This window comes from Podarcis filfolensis, assembly GCF_964270895.1.
Source record: "Podarcis filfolensis genome assembly, chromosome: 14".
Taxonomy (NCBI): domain Eukaryota; kingdom Metazoa; phylum Chordata; class Lepidosauria; order Squamata; family Lacertidae; genus Podarcis; species Podarcis filfolensis.
Genome location: NC_139616.1, coordinates 5,286,352 through 5,308,047, shown reverse-complemented (window position 1 = coordinate 5,308,047; position 21,696 = coordinate 5,286,352). Strand labels below are relative to the sequence as shown.

The window sequence follows — 21,696 nt, the reverse complement described above, 5'->3', positions numbered from 1 at the left end:
TGCAAATTCAGTATCAAAGATGGTTTACAGTCAAAATTGTTTAGAAGTGAGAATGAATTTGGCAAAACTTAGGACTGGATCCCCAGTTTTATTTTTCATAGCAGAATTACCTTGACCATGGAATCATCTTCCACTGAAGTATCACCACTTAATTCATCAGTTTCCTGCTTTTTACCTAAAAGACATGATATGCCAATGACAAGCTTGTATCTGCTCCGTTTCAAATGTCTCTCTCACCACAAGACTCAGGAAAGCCCTCAACGAATAAGGCACTCCAGAAAAACAATCTAACCAAAAAACATACAATCAATCACCTAGCTGCTTACCCAAGTAGAAACAAACCATAGCAACAATACATTGAATGCTGTAGGAAGCCTTATTCATATTACATTTTGGGGGACAGCTTGTGGTACAGACAGAACTTAATCAACTTAATCTAAATCTATACTGTGACAATCTAGATTGATAGTCTTCTGCAACTGCCTGCTACCAAGCAAAAGATTTGAACTGGTGAGCATCTCTGCCTCTCAGTTATGGAAATTCATCATTAACATCCCCTTCATGTGTTATTCTACTGCGTAGTGCAGCTGCATTACTGGCCCTAGGATCACGCAGTGCTACTTGGCCCTGCTCCACAGGAATCACAGAATACCCCCTTCTTGTAAGAAACACATGGCTTGAACTCATATTCTCATATCACATTGTCACTTGTGTATCTATACAACTCTCCTTGTTAGCCAAAGAAATCTTCCAAACAGCTATCATAAAGTAACACATTTGTGTTGAAGGAGTTAAGAGTTCACAACAACTGAGGGGTACATTTGCTGCCCCAGGTTAAGATGTGACATCAACATCAGACAAATTAATCTGTAAATTCTACTAGAGGTTAAGGCTTCCGCATGAGTAGAGCATTCATGTCCCTCAATAGATATATTTGAGTGCCATGTGAGTGCCACTCAGAGTGGCTGGGGAAGCCCAGCCAGATGGACAGGGTTTAACAATAATACCATTTTATCATCATCATCAACATATCCTTATCTGTCTGAGAGCCAGCATGGTGCAGTGATTAGTTGGACTAGGACCTGGGAGACCAGGGTCTAAATGCCCACTTGGCCATGAATCTCACCTTGGGCCAGTCACCAACTCTCAGCCTAATCTAGAGGATTATACAGAGAGTGGAGGAACCATGTACTGACACTGAGTTTCTGGGAAGGAAGGTGGAATATAAATGTAATAATAATAAATTGACATTGGGTTATTCCATATCAAGTGATCCAATTTTTAGCACCAGTTAAAGAGTTGCAGAGGTGTCATAATTTTGTTTGATATGTTTTGTTGTAATGTCCATGAAATGAAGTACTTAAAAATTTAAAGTAAGCCCATCATATGACATATCATAGTAAAGCCCATGCAGTTCTGAATAGGTTGGTATTTTGAGTTTTGAAATGTCTTAATTCTGGGCTGAGCTTTTAATGATTTTGTGTAGTCTGGCAAGGCCAAAATTGCCATATATTTTTAAAAAAAACTTCAAACCTTCATAACTAAAAAAAAATGGGATGATATAAAAAATAAACATTTTAGATTTAAACTTAGTTTTGGTCATTCAACAAGTGTACAATATATTAAGAAAATTGGATGACATGATATGGAATGACCCTTTAAAATAAATGCATCTCAACCAACTTAATGCTTTCAATTTTTTTACTAACCAAACAACTACCACAGCCAAATATTCTAAGGTGTTTGTAAATTTAATGTACACCTCTAAAAACTAAGAACAGGTAGTATTCACATGCCCCAGTAGTCACTGTTCCTGTGGGGTTAGAATACCCATACTACTAATGCTGATTGGAATAAATGTTTCCAAAAGTGAAAAAATCCCAATGCTTAATTTTTCTGTGGAAATTGTTTTACTTCACAAGTAAATTAGTAACAATGAATGGATGGCTCCTACATGCAGGCACAATATTAAGGAAATGTGGCAGTTTCAGATTTTTCCAGAAAAGCCACTTTGTTAAACACTATTCCTTGGAACTCAAGATGCCCACCTTGAAAAGCACTCAATTTCTGCAAAAAACAGTGTTTGAATATCTTTATTTAGCTCAGCTGAGCAGAGAATCACATCACTCAATTTGATTTAGCAATGGGTGATTTATTTTTCAGCAGCTGTGCTTCCATAAATTCATAGTTTGGCCTGTAATTTTTCAACTGAAAGTTCTTTTTTTAAAAAACTTTTTGGTTTCCCCCTCAAATACTACAAAACAAAATCTTCAGTAAATTTACTGAGCAAAGTTTTATCCTTTACTGCACAACATAAGCTACTTGTATGACAGCATGCTCTTTATGTTAAATTATATTTAAACTTTCATTGTTATAGAACTTGTGATGGGAAAAGTTGAAATTTTGCATAATTTATAGTACAACTTCCTGGAAATAAGGGAACAATTTTTTTCACTCTTTAAATACAGGCAACTCCCCAATGTCCTCTTCGAGCTCTGGAAAGGGTGTCCTCACGAGCTGGAGGGCCAGTGGGACTTTCTTGAGCTGCTCTGCTGATGTGTAGGGAAACAGCTGCTGCTGTAGTACCCTGCACATCAGCTGTTAGGTGGGAGGCGGAGCAGTCTCAACAAAGCCCTGCTGCAAGGAAACCACGGAGCTCCGAAGTCTTCATGACTTATGAAGAGACCTTTTCCAGAGCCTGAAGAGGAAGTCCTCTTTGGGCTCTGGGAAAGGTCTCTTCAGGAGCCATGAGGTCTCTGCAGGGTGTTCTCCACTTACATGCACTTCACTTATGCATGGGTGGGCCCAGCCAATTAGGTTGTTATCAAACTGGCTGCAAAGTAACATTATTCATGAAGAATAAGCAGGGTTCAGAGGACGCAGTACCATTGATCAATGTTTTACTCGGAACCATATTATAAAGAAATATACTAAGAACATTAAGAATAATCTATGCAACCTTTATTGATCTGTCTGCTACATTCAATTCTATTAATTGCAATAGACTGTGCAAGAAATTTCAAATTGCTAACATCGTCTGTAGACTTCTGCTATTGATTCAAGAACTAGGCAGAAACACAAAAATGAGGATCATAGTAGGTTTAAATGGTAGTATGACTGATGCCTTTAAAATGTCATGAGGAGTGAAAGCAAGGTTGCATACTGGCCCCCATGCCTTTTAACTTTCTGGTAATTAGGAACAGAATGATCTCAATCTTGATGTAAGTAGATGATTTAGTGCTCCTCTCACTTTCCTGACTGGAACTCAAAGATCTCCTGGAGGTGCTCACTAAATACTGTAAACAGGAAAGCCTATCTATGAATTGCTATAAGACCAGGATTATGATTTTGGCAAAGACAGACCTTGGTATAAATGGTGTTTAGAGAAGCAAGCTATAGAACAAACTGCTTCATTTAGATACTTGGGTGTACTCTTTAGTAAAACTGGCTCTTGGAAGTGTCAAATGGAATGTCCAAGCCTAGAAAACCAGAGGGGCATTGATAAATGTTCTATTACAATAAGGGAGGGAAGCTGACTGAACCTGCCCTAAAGTTATTTGGTAGCAGTGCTTACTCAAATGCCCTATGACATTGAAATTTGTGGGTCTGTTTGAGCTCCATTAAAGTTTTGGGAAATGTACACAATATCCATATATAGAATACAAGTGGTCAACCTGTAGGGCAAGAGCGGACTGCATCTAGTTAAAATATATTAAAAGAATCACTACTATACCAATTGAGTGTTTTCCTGTGCTGTGCTATATGGAATTGGGTGGTAACCAACTGTCAAGATGTTTTAGACTATTATTATTGATTCCCACAACTGAGCTCTACATTGACCTTGAATAACTGTCAATCAGTGTTAGAAACTGAGATGCAAAAACTATTCACCAAATGTCTCCTAGAACCTGGGTTGTGGGCACAAAAACAGAATGGTTAGTCACCATTTCCCCGCCCCCAATGCAACAGCACTTTCTATTTATTTTTTTGTAAAAAATAATATTTGGTTCTTTTTGCAATTTGTGGTATTGGGAGGGTTGTCTTTTGACATAAAAAAATGGGAAACATTAGTGGGCGACTTTCTTCTCTTGGGTGGAGAGACCCTTGTGGTCTTTGGCTTGTGGCAGCAGGGGTTGGCTTATTGAGGTAAAAGATGCTTCCTTTTGCAACTAGGAGCAGCACTTGGTCTCCTCTGTGCTGCCTGTGATAAGCATCCAGCAGCCTTCTCTAGGACCTGGAGGAAGGCTGGCTGGTTTGGCGGCCTGTTTTTTTTGTATTGGAGCTTCCTAGCAGTCCTCAGAGCAAATTCAGTCAAAGATGTTCCCTTCAGCTCTCCTGCACAGCCAGTTGCAGAGAATGCAACCAAAAAGCTGAACTTGGTCGCTAGGTGGCGGTCTTGAGTTGCAAACCCCCCACCCCAAAAAAACTAGCGACTGGTTGATTTCGAACACTGGTGTCAATTAAGAGATTGGCTCTTCTGGCTAGAATCCAGAAGGGACTTGTAACTAATTAGGAACACCATATTTCCTCCTTAGTACCCACTCCTGACAACAAAGCATTTCAGAGCTAGTTATCTGACCAAACTCTCACCAGTTTCTTAAGAAATGCCTTTATTGAGCTGTGTTTCCAAGTGATGCCAACTGCAACCTTGGATGGCCATTACCATAACAAGGTCCCGTATGCAGAAACTTTGTGGTGGAAGGCATCACTCATTATCTGTTAGATTGCTCTTTGTATAGAGATCCAGGAGATCAGTTTCTGAAACTTTTGTTCTCACAAGCAAGCAGTTACACCCTGGCAGAAAAGAGTTTCTTTTGAATGACAATAATGGAGGGGCCCTCTACACACTGGCAGCTAAAAAGTTCAGGGAAAATGTGTTTTAGATAAAATTGCTATAAGTTGTTTTGGTGATTCAGAGGTGCAATCTGAAATTAAGTTAGATTTAAGCTTGTTGGTGCCTCTGGTATCTTTTCTCTCTTATATTATAGATTTATGTTCTGTATGATTTTACAAGTTTGTCATGGCCTTTGACTAGAATAAACTTACGATGACAAATCAAATGCATTTAGAAGACTAATTTCAGTCAAAATTTCCAGCTGAACCACTAACTATACTGATAGCTGTGCTTTTTAAGTTAAGAAAAACAAGGCATAAATTTAAAATGTTGATTGAGCCAAGAAAGCAAGAGTGGCTACCATATGTTGCTGGACATGAACTCCCAGAAGCCCCAATTACGGCCAGGATGGCAAAAACTGGAGTTGGAGTCTGGTAACATCTGGAGATTAGCAAATTAGCCATTTGTACTATAAAGGAACAAAGGGCAGTGTAGTCACAGGCTTCAAACAAACTGATGTGATCAAGACAAGGCTATCAGCTAATTAGTATCTCAATAAATACCAGGATACCTTTTACTTGTAGAAATGTGTTTTAAAATTCAGTAGCAGATTCTTTAACTAACATCACCATTTTCATAAAGTTTACTTTCACAGTTCTGACCTTTTCCTTTGGTTGGTTTCTTGTTTGGAGTATCAGCTGAGACAGCTATTTCAATATTATCTGGGTCCCCTCCTTCTTCTTCAATAGCCTAACAAAATGAAACACAGGACTGGGTTATACAAACATTTTACAAAAACTACAATTTAGTTTTTGCACTGATACAATAAACTTCAAGTTAAGGGCATTTTGCAAAGGACAAAGTGTAATTCATATTGCATAGTTCTGGTGAGGTGCTTGAGGAAGATCCTAATAGCACTTTATAATAATGAGAAGGCACCCCTGGGGTGCCTTGAATGATGGTCAGGGGTGCTGTGGGCAACACCAGCCTCAGTCCCTCTTTTCTTCCCTCTGATGCCCTCTCATCTCTCTGCCTCCCAAAGGCTTGTGTAGCTGTATGTTGTAGTAGCCCTGGCTACAAGCTCCGCAGGCGAATGGTGCCTCTGGGGCTGGCCAGTGGGTGCTGATTGCCAGCAACAGAGGCAGCTTGGAATAAGCAAACAACTGGGAGAGGGAGCCTACCTAGCCAGCCAGTCTACCAGCCCTTGCCGTTGGGAATGGACAGACAAGTAGGAAGCCGGGCGTGCAGGCAAGCACTGCTCGGCCTTTCTTGTGCTTGCTGTGTGCAATGCCTGCCTGGGAGCCGAGTGCCTGTTGAAGGGGAGCCTTTCTGCCATGCAGGCCCAGCAATGCCCAAGGTAAGGTACAGGCCTCCCGTTTGGCCAGTCTCCACTGGGCCACTAAGGCTGGGGGCATCCTCTTCCTAGGCCTCTGTGGGGCATGGAGAATCAGGAGTGTGGTGAAGGATGCTTGAAATCAGACAGGAGCACAGCGGAACCCAAAGGAGAATTTGGCTCCGTGGGAAAGCAGCTATCCTAGGGGAAGGGATTGTGGTGCTGGGGAGGCTAGCAAGCAACGCAAAGCAGGAAGATGGCGCTCATCCCTCCCCTCTCCTAACTTGGGGGTGTGTGTATGTTGCATCCCCTTCATCTCAACACTGTGATGTATTGCCATATCGTGATGTTTGGCTGGTGATGCATCGCAACGTTGAAAAGCTGACGTGGCCCAGCCCTATCTAGCTGTAAAGCTGGGTGGATAAAAATCAATGATTTTAAAAAAAATAAAAATCGTTTTTTTAAAAAAAATCAGTTTTTAATTTAAATTGGATTTTTAAAATAAAATGCTTTTGGAGGAAAAACCTTTCTAAATATAGTCTTCTATTTAAGTTACATTATAGTCCAACGGCTCTTCATCAGGAAATAAGGATTTGCTTTAAGTTTTTCATGCATGCTAAAACTCAGTCTAAGGTTAACAAACATAGATACATATGCTATAATGTTCTTGTTTTAGTTAAATAAATTGTTTAAATGGTTATTAACTGTGAAAACTACTCTGAAAATTTATTATTCCAAAAATGAAACCTTCATATGGTTGTCAATATTAACATTATACCAGCAATGAGTCTCTCTGTAAAAAAATGATTTAAATCAAGTTTTACTGACCACTGATTTAAATAAAGCCTTACTGACTAGTGATTTAAATCGTAATTTAAATCGATTTGAATTAAATCAAATCCACCTTGCAGTAAAGCAATGCTGCTTTTCTCATGTTGCCTTTCATTTCTTCTCATAGTATTATTTTTGCTGGCTTGCCTGGAAAAACAAAGGTTTGATCCCTTTATTTGGATTCTGCTGCATCTTTTTTTTCCTAGGAATGCAGGTTGACCATGGGGGTGGGGAGAGCAAACTGGAAATTATGACAAAAAGGAGGCTTTTTGCAGGGGGTGGGCCGTCCTTCCTGTGTACCTGCCCATTCTGAAGTTTGATTTTGTGTATCTGGTATGGAGCGAGCAGTGTAAGTGCTTCTATTTTGAAATAGATAAGAAACCCATTCTGGTCTAATTCTTTGTTCCGGTCCTGCCCATTTGTGACAGTGAGATTTACTGGATGTGTTGTCGTCTGCTTTTTGAACCTAAGTCTGCAGCATGAGACAGAGCATCTTTCTAACCCTTCTTGGAGATGACACCAAGCTGTTTGAGGTAGTTTAAACTAAAAGAGGCTGTAAGGCACTCCAAAAGGATCTCTTCAAACTGGGTGAATGGTTTAATCTGATCCAGTGTTAACAAATGTAAAGTGATGCATGCTGGGGCAAAATAACATATATGCTATTGAGGTCTGAGCTTGCGGTGACTGACCAAGAATGAGATCTTAGGTTTATAGTGGAAAGCTCAAGAAGTTGATCCAGGTTGTGGCAGCAGTAAAATGGGTGACCATTAGGAAAAAGATTGGGGAAAAATGGAAATATCGTAATGGCCTTATACAAGTCTATTCTGTAGCTGCTCCTGGAATATTGTGTATAATTATTGTCACCACATATCTTAAAGAATATCATAATGCTGATTTTTTTAAAACTAAGGTCATAAAACCTCAACCCTGTTGTCCTTACTTTTGAATATCACAATTTCAGACAGTATGGGTGGAAATATTCATCACCTCCTCACACCCCTCCAACAGGCATACAAAGGAGAAAATTATAAGATGGGAGTTGAATGGCAATGAGATACAAAAATAAAAAATCCTGCATTGCAGGGGGTTGGACTAAACGACCCTTGGGGTCCCTTCCCCAGTCAGTGATAATTACAGCTTAAATGTATGTTCAATAAGTGGTGAGATCAAACATGGGTGAAGTTATTTTGGGGGGGGGGGTGCAGATATCACTCCTTGGCAAGGGCGCAAACGACCCTAGATACACCTTTGTCACTGAGTTCAATGTGACTTAAGCTGCCTAACCATGTGCAGGTTTCTCTCCTTCTCCAGTTTCTCCTGCAAAGTATCCTTGGATTTCATTCCAATGAAAATATATAGAGGGATAATTGAGAGACCTCACTGATTGACTGCCACAGAAATTTTAATCGAACAGGATCATACCAGCATCATCACAAGAAATTTAAATGTCCCTGGGATGAGTTAGGTTTTTTTGTTTAGCTATGTGGCTTTAATATCTAACATGATTTCTTAAGATCAAATTTTATTATGCTGTAAACTACCCTATACTGCACTTCATATGAGAGGAAAAGTAGCACAGAATGACAATAATTATGATAATTAAATAATACAAGCACAGCATGTTTCCCCTTAAAGCCCCAGTCTGCATGTCCAATCATCAAGAACAATGGTCACAGCCTCCTCCCACCCACCCCCCAGTAGTATTTGGATATTTTACAGTGGCACCTTGGGTTACATACGCTTCCGGTTACAGACTCCGCTAACCCGGAAATAGTGCTTCAGTTTAAGAACTTTGCTTCAGGATGAGAACAGAAATTGTGCTCCAGCGATGCGGCGGCAGCAGCAGGAGGCCCCATTAGCTAAAGTGGTGCTTCAGGTTAAGAACGGACCTCCAGAATGAATTAAGTACTTAACCCGAGGTTACCACTGTACTTGCATTTTGTACTCAAACAAAAAACTTTGGAATTGCCAAGGTTGCCTAAAATTTATTTGCAAATGGCAACCATTCATTGTTACCAAATAACTTATTAAGTATTTTTTTACCATGGAAAAATAAAGCTCTGGAAATTACTCCTTTGAGAAAATGTTCCACCCACATCCCTGCTTAGAAGTGAGACTTCTGAATGAACTTGAACAAGACTGAGCAGACCGACTACCTAATATAATTGTTCTGAGAGTCTGTTATGCATGGATATGAGACCCAGGTACAGTCCAAGCAATTCCACAGGTACAGGATAGCTGCACACGTCATGCAGCAGTCCTCCATACTAAATGATGACATGCAAACAATATATGCATCATTAGACACCTGTGCCCACAAAGTTAAACCAATCTAGTATGTACTTGAAACAATTGTAGTCCTGGGCAGAAAACAATAAATACATGGGAGGAGCAGGGGGGAGGGGGACTAAATCTCCTGGCCATACCCAACACAGTTAATCTGGTATTTTAATCACAGTTTATTCATGTTCATCTTGAAAGCAATATATGATCTGTGTTCAAAAGTGAGGGGCAAGCCACTGAGTTTCAGCTCACTTCTGTCACATGTTGATACAGACAGCATACAGGGACCTTTTCTGTAGTGGTGCCATGGTTGTAGAATCCATGGTTATGGCTGGCACCAATTCTTTTTCATTGCCAGCTAAAAGTATTATTTGTTTGCACAGGTTTTGTTAAGTAGGAGGGTTATTTCTCTTTCTTTCGATTCTTGTTTTACTAATGCTTAGGTGTTGGTTTTACCTACCCTGTGATTAGACTAAGCTGTTTATCAGCAATTTTAATTTGTTTTACTGTACACCACTCTGAGTTTGCCTTTCAATGAAGAATGGGTTAAAAGTGTTCTTAAATAAATCAAGAAATCTAACACTCAACCTATGCAGCTGCTCTTGTTCTGTGCCTTGGGCAAAAGAACGAAGACTCGGGAATTATGACATCTGGAAATAGGGTAACAACCATGAAGAAATGGGGGTGCAGCAGTACAGGATTCAACAGTTTGCAAATTAAAAGTCTGTCACGAACACATTAACAGCAATTAGTGATTAACCGAACTTTCACGACATATGCCTGCAGATACCAGAAACAACTTATAGCAGGACAACTGTCATGGATCTCAGTACAAACCTGTGATTTTCTTAAATACGCCAAGGGTTCCAGATATAATCTGGTTATTTAGGAAGCCCCCAACATTTATAAGTGCTGTACCAACATTAAACTACAATAGGCCTTTGAAAACCTAACAAACAAGATTTTACTTTCTTTAAAATATTTAGCAACCCTTCATTAAAAGATTCCACAGTCGTGTAGAAAGAGTAAATAATTTTCATTCAATATAAAAATCCATTTTAAAACTAAAAGGAAACCTAATAATAGCCAATAAAACAAAACAAAATACCCCTGGACATGATTTTTAAAAAATCTAATCTAATCTAAAATGCCCAAGCATATAGAAATGTTTTCACATGGTGTCTAAAAACCTGTAACATTGGCACCATAGGAAGAGCATTACAAATCTGGAATACCACCAGAGAAAATATCACTCTCGTTTGTGAATCTCATTTGTAGAAGCATAGTATAAAAGCAGGAACTTGGAGCAGGCCTCTTCAGAAGATCTTAAGATATGGGTAGGCTGGTATGGGAAAAGATGCTGCTTCATGAATTTGCGTCCCAGATCTTTTAAAGTTTTAAAAGTTAAACACCATGAACACCTTAAGCTAAACCCAGAAGTGATAAGGCAGCCAATGCAGAACTTTCAAAATAAGTGCAGTATGAACAACCCCTGGCTCTAGAAGCCGAGATCCAAGACAAGTTCACAAACATTTACTGAATGATAAATGCCCAGCCATATGCAATGATTCTCAGGAGACAACATGGAATAATGGTTTGACCAGTCAGACTAGCCAGGTTCAAATCCTCACTTAGCCATTTAGTTCACTGGAAGAGCTTGAGCCAGTCATTAACTGCTGGTCTCATTCACCTCACAGGGTTGTTGTGCGGAGCAAATTTTTTTGGGGGGGGGAGTGAGAGAGACAACCACTATGCAGACCACCCGGAGCTCCTTGGAGGAAAGAATAAAAACGAAGGTGCATCGTGACTTAGCTGAGCACAAGCTCAACTCCACACATGCCCTCCTTCGCTGACTGTTGAGGGTTTCCCGCCTCCTTCCCTCACTTTCGATCTCGCCCATTTGTTTTATTAAGCACATTTTGTATCGGCTGCCCTATAGCAGACCTCAGGGCAGGATACAGAACAGCCATTGCCACGGAACCGCCTGCAAACAGTTCTCTCGAAATAGTTTTCTGTTTTTTAAGCCCTATCAAACCCCACGGCGTCTCCGTGTGCGCTACCAGCCTGCAAATTGCGGGGGCAAACGAAGAAGAAAAGCCTTCACGGGGCGCAGGAAAGCCTTCCGCCCGCCGCCGGCAGCGCTTCTTCGTTGGAAGGCGGTTAAGAGGAAGGACGCCGAGCGGCGGAGAGAGGGAGAGGCCGCGGAGGCAAGGCGAGCCGGGCGCTGACGGAGGCCCCGCGCCCTCCCCGCTCCCTCCCCAGGCCTGCGGGGCCCGCGGCCTACCCCGCTCCTCCTCCTCCTCCTCACCTGCTTGAGGCGAGCGATGAGGACGGTCTTGACGCCGGCCACGTCCAGGTTGCGGCGCTTCAGCTCGGACTTGAGGTCGATAACCCGCAGCTCCGTGATTTTCTTGCTTTCCGTCGGCGTCTGGTTGGGGCCCGGGGCGCCGCTGGCCGAAGACGAGGAGGAGGAAGACGAGGCAGCAGCAGCAGACGAGGCGGCGGGGGAGGCGAAGGCGGCGGCGGCGGCCCCAGACGGCGCAGCGGCCATTTTGCTGCCGCTTCTGCAGCTCGCACAATGCAGCGCCCCTCCCCCTCAGCCTCGGAACCAGCCAGGCCGGCCCTCCAGCGCGCACGCGCACGCCTCTCGCCTCCTCGCCTATTGGCGAGTCGCGCTCAGGAAGGACCCGGATGCGAGAGACGCCGAGGCTGCGTAGCGGGCGGACATGCGGGGCGGGCGGGCCGTGCACGAGTCGGAGCGCATGCGTGCAACTGGATGGAGCCTTGTCTTCCGCTGCGCCTTTTCTCTCGCACGCCGCGAGGGGCGCTCGGCTCCGCCTCTTTTTCGTCTTCCAAGCATGCGGATTGGTTAGTTGGATTGCCGGAAGGCAGGAGCTTGAACCTTATTGGAAGAGAGAGAAAGGAAGCGGGGCTTATTGTGGGGGGGGGGCGTTTGAGCGTTCAAAAATGTTCCCATTAGACCCAGGCAGCATGGAGTGCTGGGAGTTGTAGTTCTGCATCATGAGTGGCGCCACAGGTCTCCCACCTCGGCTGATTCCATCAGGCTGCTTCCATTTCAGCAGCGTATTATAAGAACTATTACTACATAACTTTAAGAATTGAGTTTGCTTTTGTTTTTATCCTCCTTTGTGCTTCCCCCCCTTTTGTGCCTTGACTTTTATCATTTATTGCTCATTTATTTCCTAAAATTTATACGCTGCTTGATTGCAAAAACAAACAAACCTCAATGCGGTTTTTGAAAAGAGAGAGCATTAAAAATGAGAAAAATTCACAACCATACTTTAAAACATACAAAAATTAAAATACTAAAGCAGATTTAAATTACCTCAACTTTCTAAGTATCTGGGTAGACTTGTCTAAAGCATATTGTTTTCAGCAGGGGCCAAAAAGAGTACAGTGCTTGATTTCAATAGGTTTATAGGATTATAAACCCTGCAGGTAAGGATGATCAATCTACAGTGGTACCTCGGGTTACATACGCTTCAGGTTACAGACTCCGCTAACCCAGAAATAGTACCTCGGGTTAAGAACTTTGCTTCAGGATGAGAACAGAAATCGTGCTCTGGCAGCGCGGCGGCAGCAGGAGGCCCCATTAGCTAAAGTGGTGCTGTAGCACCCTGCTTGTGGTTAACACTTAGCTGGAATGAAATATTCAACGCAGCAATAGAGAAATTAAAATAATAATTTTTTTGTCAGACAAATAAATGAGAGACACAGTGGTATATGGTTACCAAAGCTCTGCCCACTCCAGCCCTGATGGTCAGCACTTATATTTCCTCAGCCCAGCCCCCTTGCTCCTCCTTTGGCTGCCTCTGTCCAATCAGCCTGGTTGAAATTCCTATTGGCTGTTTGCTAGAACCAATCATAAAAGATACACCCATTTCCTATTACCTTTTATGGGAGACAAAGAGCTATATTTCCTTCTATGGCAAACAAGTAGCCATATATCTTACATTTGCCTCAACAAGGCACCTTAATTACCAGATCACCTCTTGCCCTTTTGCCCTCCAAAACAGATGGCTAATGGTTTTAAATTTTTATCTTAAACAGAGGTCAGAGATCTTGGGTTCACATTCCCACACACCATCAATGAAATATCTCCTTCTTTGGAGGTCTTTAAGCAGAGGCTTGACAACCATATGTCAGGAGTGCTGTGATGGTGTTTCCTGCTTGGCAGGGGGTTGGACTCGATGGCCCTTGTGGTCTCTTCCAACTCTATGATTCTATGATTCTATGAAATAAGAATCTAACATAAGAATCTAACATTTCTTACTTTCTAAATCCTTTGCATAATTACATTTAAGCCAATATATTTCATACATAACATATATAGATTTTTAGAAGCAAAGGCCTTTTCTAAGTAAAAACTTCTTCAGTTTACAACCTCCTTTCCTGGCCAGTTGCTTTTCCCATTAGCTCTTGCCCTTTAACCTGTGGCTCAAGTCTCTAATGGGAGACACATGGTATTATATTTTGTTAAACAATGAATCCTACTATTTACCAACTCTTAATTAGTGCTTTTGCAGCTTGATTGTATTCTGTAGGGTCAGTAACCTAGTAACCTTTGCTCTCAGCCTGTAATTCCCTTTTTACAACTTTGAGAATTTTGGCTCCTGCTATAAATCAGGGCGCCCCTGTCCAGGAGGATAAACATCTGCCAAAAGTCTTTTAGACAGCTGGTCTTCTGCCTGGCATTAAAAACACACAAGCATCTGCAAATATATATATATATATTTAAGCTCATTTTAAAATACAAGTCTTGATCAGATGCCTCAGTGCTTCAGGTTAAGAACAATTTCAGGTTAAGAACAGACCTCTGAAATGAATTAAGTACTTAACCCGAGGTACCACTGTATTGTTTAAATTGATCAAACTGTGTGTAAGCTGGAAGCCTTTTTTTGGCTAGAAGCAGAACACAAATGATAGAACAAATAATATATGCAGGTTTGTAATGTGTGAATCCGTAGATACAAGCAGGCACACACTCATTACACCAAGGAGGGGCAGACTTCAGGATTGTGGGATCTACAAGAACCCTGAGATCCTCTGCCCTGGGGGATCTTTTCCAGCCCTGGGGGTAGGATCTCTGTATCCCTTATTTCTCCTCATCCCCTCCTCATCCTTCAAGACAGGGAAGAGACATTATCAGAGACTAAGGCCACCATCCTGCCAAACTAAAGCACTCAAATAAGGTGTGGAGCAAGGCCACAGTCTCACTGCATTTTTAAAGCACTATGACACCACTTTCAAATTTAGTAAGAGCTGTACTTAAGCATACAGGATAAAGCCTTGCACAACTTAAATCCTAAGTGAGCCATATACATTTTAACTCCTTTTTTAAAAACAAAAATGAATGAAAATCTCACTATTATAAAAACCACACACCAGAAAGTATATATTATTTATTCTTCTACATTATCATGTAGATTTTAATAGGTGTCTAAATAATTCCTATCCAGATATGTTTTTAATGGCAATTATTTGTATTTGATCCGCAGCTGATATACAACTTTAAAGTGGGGACCCATTTCTTAATTTTTTATCATATGTTTGTATGGTGGTAGAACTGCTGTTATGACTCACCTTAGAACAGGCCATGACCCACTAGTAGGCCTTCATCCACATCTGAAAACAAGCTAATTTAATCCCAATTATTTGTTAACAATATTCTTTTCGCTTTGAAGATAATTTTTATGAAGCTTGCATTTTTTACCAAATTATAAATTTTTGGGCGGACTTCGTTCGGGGGGTTCTAATCATGAAGCTTGCATTTTTTATACCAATTGTAATCAAGACAACATGAAAGAGAGGCAATAGTGATTAGGAATATACTGCACCTTTTTATTATAGGAGGATTTTAAAAGGGCCAATTGTTGATATGTATATAGTGTTTTCTTTATGAAAAATCCCCTGCTTGCGTGATAGCAGATTGGCTGAGCCATTGTAATTTTCATAGGTGATAATTATTTCTATTGAAGGAAGGTGAGGACAGGTGACCTCACCTAGGCCCGAAGTCACCACCCACCAAAGCAGGCTCAAAGCTTCTCAGAGCTTTTCAAAATCATTTTCTTAGCAGCTAAGCATCAGAAACATTCCGCTCTGCTGTAACAAAAGGTAGAGAACAGTCCATTGTTTCTCAGGCCTTTCTCATGCCTTCTGGCCTTGCTAAAGAACCACATTGCAACTTACTTTCTGTCCGGGAACCATGCCAGAACAAGAGATTGAAACATATCTGAACACTCTGAAGCCCCTTTCCTGGGAAGGGTGCCAAGAGTCCACAATAGTCCCAAGACAGCTTTCTGTTCATGCTCAGAGGAACTCATGGGCAGGACTCCTGAGGGAGGAGAAAGGAGGAGGGAACTGGAAAGGGGTATATATGCTTGTGCACATGATTGTGAACTCGTGCATGCTTTTTGTGACTTATCACACTTGCTCCTTCTACCAGTTCATGGATGGTAGATGAAATATACTCAGAGTCGCAAAGTGATTTCATGCTCTTTATTCAGCTCATAGTGGTGAGGAGGAATGAATGAAAGTCCCCTCAAAGTCTCTGCTTTATATACATTATTTACACAATGGGCTGCACAAGATTGGCTAATTCCAGAATTCTACTGTAAGCCAATCAGGTTGTGGATTCACTTCTATCTGGAGCATGATTGGGTGGTTCCTGCCAACCAATCAGACTGCTGCATTGTTCTAGGACCAATCAGACTGCTGCCTTTTGGATCCTATTGTTCTAGGACCAATCAGACTGCTGCAGTTTGGATCCTATTCAACTCAGTACATAACACCCCTCCCCTCTAAGTTCCAGTCCTGCCCGGGAGGTCGCATTCATAGTCCTCAAGGTACGCCAGCGGCCTACGTGTGCGTTGCGGCCTGTGGTGTTCCCTGGTCCGGGGTTCAGGTTCTGGCTCGTATTCCAAGGATGCTGGCTGTGATGGGGCTGTATGGTCTGGCGCAACCGGCTCGCTCAGTCGTGGTTCTGGTTCCGGTGTCCTTTCGGCCTCACGGGTCCTCTCTGTATTTACTGATTCTGCCTCTCCTGCTTGCCCCTGCTGCTCTATGGGCCTCACTGCCCCACTGTTCCCTTGGGACTCCTCTGACCTGTCCTCCTCCTCCTGGTATTCTCCCGGGAATCGTCGCCGTATCTGGTTGCAGTGGCGGCGCCAGCATTGCCCCCCATCTGTTAGCACCTCGTACGACACGGGGCCCAGTGACCCTGGTGACTATGGCGGGTACCCATGCAGGGCCTGCCCCAAAATTATTTGCGTACACTGGGTCCTGGGCCTCGAAGGTCCGGGGGTTCCTGCCTTCCCCCACCACTACCTCATCCTGAGCTCTATCGGGGTGAAGGCGGTCCAATCTGATTGCAAGGTGCCGACCCATTAGTAGTTCAGTGGGGCTCCGGCCAGTCGTTGAGCTGGGGGTGCTGTGCTGTGCTAGAAGGAATGTGGCAAGGCGGTACTCCCAATCCCCTTGTGTCATGCAGCGAAGGATGTCCTTGGTGGTCCGCACCATGCGTTCTGCTTGGCCATTGGTGGCAGGGTGGAATGGCGCCAAACGGATGTGGCGGATGGCATTCTGCGCTGTGAAGGTTTGGAATTCTCCTGACGTAAATGCAGTCCCGTTGTCTGAGACGAGAGTGTCAGGGAGCCCGTGGGTTGCAAACAGCCTGCGTAGTACCCGGATGGCTGCGGATGTAGAAGTGGACGGTACCAGTGCGACTTCCAGCCATTTGGTGTAGGAGTCCACCACTATGAAGAATGTTTTCCCCTGAAAGGGGCCAGCAAAGTCCACATGCAGGCGTGACCATGGTGCTCGGGCGGACTCCCAGGACTGGACTGGGGCCCTTGGGGGATCTGGGCGGGATTCTTGGCAGGCCTGGCAGTGTTTGACCCAGGCCTCTATCTCTCCGTCGATCCCCGGCCACCACACATAACTCCTGGCAAGGGCCTTCATTCTTACTACCCCTGGGTGTGTCTCGTGTAGGGCTGTGAGGACCCTTTTGCGGAGGGGCTGGGGAACAACGACCCTGCTTCCCCATAACAGGCACCCCTTGTGGGCCGACAGTTCATGTTTGCGGGTTGTGTAGCCGGCGAATTCTGGCCCGGGGCTGCTGCTGGGCCATCCCCTCCACACCCAGTCCAGGACCCGGGAGATGACCCTATCTTTCTTGGAATGGTGTGCAGCTTCTTGTGCCTGAATGGGGCGCTCGGGAAGCAGCTCCAGGCTCATAACCTCTTGTGCAGGTGCTGGGTCGGGGCCTGTTTCCAGTAGTGGTAGCCTGCTGAGGGCGTCCGCATGGCCCATCGCCTTCCCAGGGCGGTGAATCAGTGCATACTGGTAGCTGGCAAGGAAAATTGACCACCTGAGGACACGAGGAGACAGCACTTGGGGGGTCTGCTTTTCGGGGGCAAACAAGCCAAGCAACAAGAAATCATGGAATTTTTTTACTCCCTTCATGATTGCCAGACCCTCCTTGTCGATTTGCGAGTAGTTCCGCTCAGTTGCGTTGAGTGTCTGGGAAAAGTATGCCACCGGTACCTCTCTTCCATCCGGGAGTTGGTGTCCCAGGACAGCGCCAATGCCATAGGGTGAGGCGTCGCATGCTAGCACCACCGGCAGCCTCTCGTCGAAGTGTGCCAAGACCGAGTTTGAGACAAGCAAGTCCTTGACTGCCTGGAATGCGGCCTCCTGGCACTGGCCCCACACCCAAGGGGCCCGCTTGTCCAGGAGTCTGTGTAGGGGCTCCGCTACCGCCGCCTTGTGGGGAAGGAAGGAATGGTAAAAGTTCAATAGTCCCAAGAAGGCCTGAAGCTCAGTCTTGTTCTTGGGCGCTGGGGCATCACAAATGGCCCGTACCTTGTCCCCAGTCGGGTGGACCCCTTCTGCGTCCACCATAAATCCCAGAAAGTCCACCTGAGGCACTCCTAGTAGACATTTTTCCCGCTTCACCTTGAGACCTGGCGTCTGGAAACGGTGCAGAACGGTGCGGAGGCGGTCCTCAAACTCCTCGGGTGTGGGCCCGGCAATCAACACATCATCGAAGAAGGGGGTGACACCAGGAATCCCTTTAAGGAGAGAGTCCATTAGATTCTGGAATATGCCTGGTGCCACGCTGACACCGAATTGCAGCCGCTTTACCCTGAACGCTCCTCTGTGCGTCACAATCGTCTGTGCCTCTGCTGTGGCCTCATCTACTGGCAGCTGTTGATATGCTTGGGCCAGGTCCAGCTTGCCAAAAATTTTCGACCCAGCCAGGGTAGCAAGGACATGGCTGACCGCTGGCACTGGGTATGCATGGGCCGTGAGGGCCTTGTTTATGGTATGTTTGTAGTCTGCGCAGATGCGGACCGAACCATTAGGCTTGACGGGTGTGACGATTGGGGTTTCCCAGGGGGCATTAGGCACCGGCTCCAGCACTCCTTGCTCCACGAGTCGGTCCAATTCCTCGTCTATACGGGGTTTCAGGGCGAACGGGACCCGGCGGGCCTTGAGCCTGACCGGTCATACTGCGGGGTCAAGCTGTAGAGCAATGGGGGGGGGCCGTATACTGTCCCAATTTCCCATCAAAAACCCCTGGAAATTCCTTGCATATGGCATCCACGTCCACTTGTAAGGTAGTGTGGTTCACCCCGGTGACGGCTAGCCCCAGTGGTCCAAACCATGCCAATACCAGTAAGCTAATGTAGGGGCCCTTGACCACAAGCAAGTCCAGTTGTCGCGTCCGCCCTCGGTACTGCACCCTGAAGGTCCCCACCCCCATTGTGGGGACCTTACGTTTCTGGAAGTCCCGGAGGGTGAATGGGGCCGGCCTGAGTTTGGGACCCCCAGTAGGACACAGTTTCCTTAAGGTCCTTGCCGAGATTATGGATAGAGTTGAACCTGTGTCAAGCTCCATGCGGCATGGGGCCCCCTCTATCTGTACCTCTACATAAATTTTCTCTACGTTGGGGTGGGGCAACTGGTATACCTGGAAGTCCGTGAGCTCCAGGCATCGTTGCAGCTCCTCATCCTTCAGGCCACCGACGAGGCGGTCACGAAGCATGTTCTCTAGCTCTGAGAAGTTGCAGAACCGGGCAGCTTGGTGGAGAGAGGTCACAAACCCAGTTATGGTTTCCCCAGGGGCTTACCGCTTTGCGTAGAAGGCATTTCGACGAGCCACCACTGAGGGCTGTGGCGAAAAGTGCCCCTTCAGCTGTTCCATTATTGTTTTGTATGGAACAGTAGCAACGTCTTCAGGCGCAAGGAGAGCCCGGGCGATTTCAAACGTCTCCTCTCCACAGACGCTGAAGAATATTGCCCTCTTCTTGGCGTCTTCTTCATCGGTGACCCCTTTGGCTTCTAGGAGGAAGGTGAAACGGGAGGTTGAACGGCGAGAAGCTGCTGTTGGTTGCCATTCTGAGTTCCTTGTGTCCCGGAGCTGAAGCCTGGATACACGGTGCGAGGCAGCGGTGTGGCAGGTGGCGGTGCTGCGGTGCTGTGTGTGGCAGTCAGCTCAGCGGGATCCCACTTTCGTCGCCAGTGAAATATACTCAGAGTCGCAAAGTGATTTCATGCTCTTTATTCAGCTCATAGTGGTGAGGAGGAATGAATGAAAGTCCCCTCAAAGTATCTGCTTTATATACATTATTTACACAATGGGCTGCACATGATTGGCTAATTCTGGAATTCTACTGTAAGCCAATCAGGTTGTGGATTCACTTCTATCTGGAGCATGATTGGGTGGTTCCTGCCAACCAAACAAACTGCTGCATTGTTCTAGGACCAATCAGACTGCTGCCTTTTGGATCCTATTGTTCTAGGACCAATTAGACTGCTGCAGTTTGGATCCTATTCAACTCAGTACATAACAGTAGAAATAAAAGCCTTTTCTCCGAAACTATTCCTTGAGTGTCTGTTGACTCCCACTTCCCTTTCCCAGGCACAATATTTTCCCCACCCGAGGGCAAAGCCTCATAAGGCTACACTATAAACCATAATAGTGACAAGGCTTGCAATTAAAATATAATCAGTGTTATGATGCTGTATGATTATGTACTAATACATTCTGCATTGTGTAAGTGAATTAATACTTGTTTAGTAAATCTAAACAACTTTTCAACAACCTGGTTTGGTTTATAGACTTTAGGGTGGATTGCACAAAGGGAAAACAGTGACAACAATCAATATTAAAATCAGTTTAACTGTCAAATCACTGCATTCTGTGGACAGGCAAAAAGACACGTTTTCAGCTGGGACCTAAAACAAAGCAAAGTTTGTGCCAACTGAATTTCTAAGGAGGGGAGGAGTGTGTTCCATACCCTCCAGTATTTCTCCAATGAAAATAGGGATGTCTTATTCAACAACCATAATAATGATGATAATAATAATTATACCATCATTCTGGGTGGCTTCCAACATCTATGAAGACATAACAAAACATAAAACATGTAAAAACTTCCCTATACAGGGCTGCATTCAGATGTCTTCTCAAGGTTGTAGTTACTTACTTCCTTGGCTCAGGGGTCACATGACTCCATACCCTTCAGCATTTCTCCGATGAAAATAGGGATATGCTAAGAAAAGTGGGACATTTTGGGATCAAATCAGAAACCGGGATGGCTTCTGAAATTCCAGGACTGTCCCTGGGAAATACGGACACTTGAAGGGTGTGCTGTTCCACAACTGGGGTGCTACAGGTGAGATGGGTCACTCTGGGAGATGGCTCCTTGCACCTTCCCTTACTGATGGCCCTACGAGAAAAACCTCCCCAGCTCAGCACTGCTAAGATACAGCAAAGGGCGCGCTTGCAAATATTCCTTGAACTGCCACCTTGGCTAAAGAACCCTTGGGTTCACTTCAGAGCACCTGAAGGAGGCAGTAGCTGAAACCTTTTGCTGTAAGAATTGAAAATCTCCGTTTTGTTAGGCACTGTAATAAATATAAGTGTGTGTGTGTACACACACAAATGCACACACAAATACTATATATGTTTTAACAATCTTCCAAAGAAATGTGAACTGCATTTCCAAAAACAACCCCCTTTTGTTTACTCCCGAAGTGGAAATCCTTAAAAACAAGAGATTGTTAAAGAATATGAGTGATAAGAGAATTTAGGAGAGATAAAATTAAGTGTGCATTGAAAGGGAATTTAGGAACCACAATGCGGGGACCAGAAGTCCATTAGAATTTGTAAAGGATGAACTTAATTTTGTGTCTTTCTTTTTGGTATGCAAGGAGTGTTACTTTTGGATTTTTTTTTGTTGATAGTTATATACTGTTTGATCTGTTTTTCTGTTTTGTTATGGGTTTGTTTAAAAAACAACAACCAATAAAGCATTTAAAAAACAAAAAACCCTAAAGTGGAAATCCTAACTCCAGCCCCTCTAAATTCACTAGTGCTTCAGAGCAG

The 21,696-nt window shown here is 44.1% G+C and overlaps 1 protein-coding gene across 1 annotated transcript in view; it reads right to left on the bottom strand.

Moving 5' to 3' along the window:
• SLTM (SAFB like transcription modulator) overlaps positions 1-12,050 on the bottom strand; it is a 37,276-nt gene extending 25,226 nt beyond the window's left edge. Inside the window, exons 1-3 of the mRNA XM_083586350.1 lie at positions 11,590-12,050; positions 5,497-5,584; positions 111-175 (exon numbers count right to left, since the gene is read on the bottom strand). Of these exons, the coding sequence (XP_083442476.1) occupies positions 111-175; positions 5,497-5,584; positions 11,590-11,832 (396 nt within the window). The 5' untranslated portion in view covers positions 11,833-12,050. The remainder of the gene's footprint in view (positions 1-110; positions 176-5,496; positions 5,585-11,589) is intronic.
• Between the last annotated feature and the right edge of the window lie 9,646 nt (positions 12,051-21,696).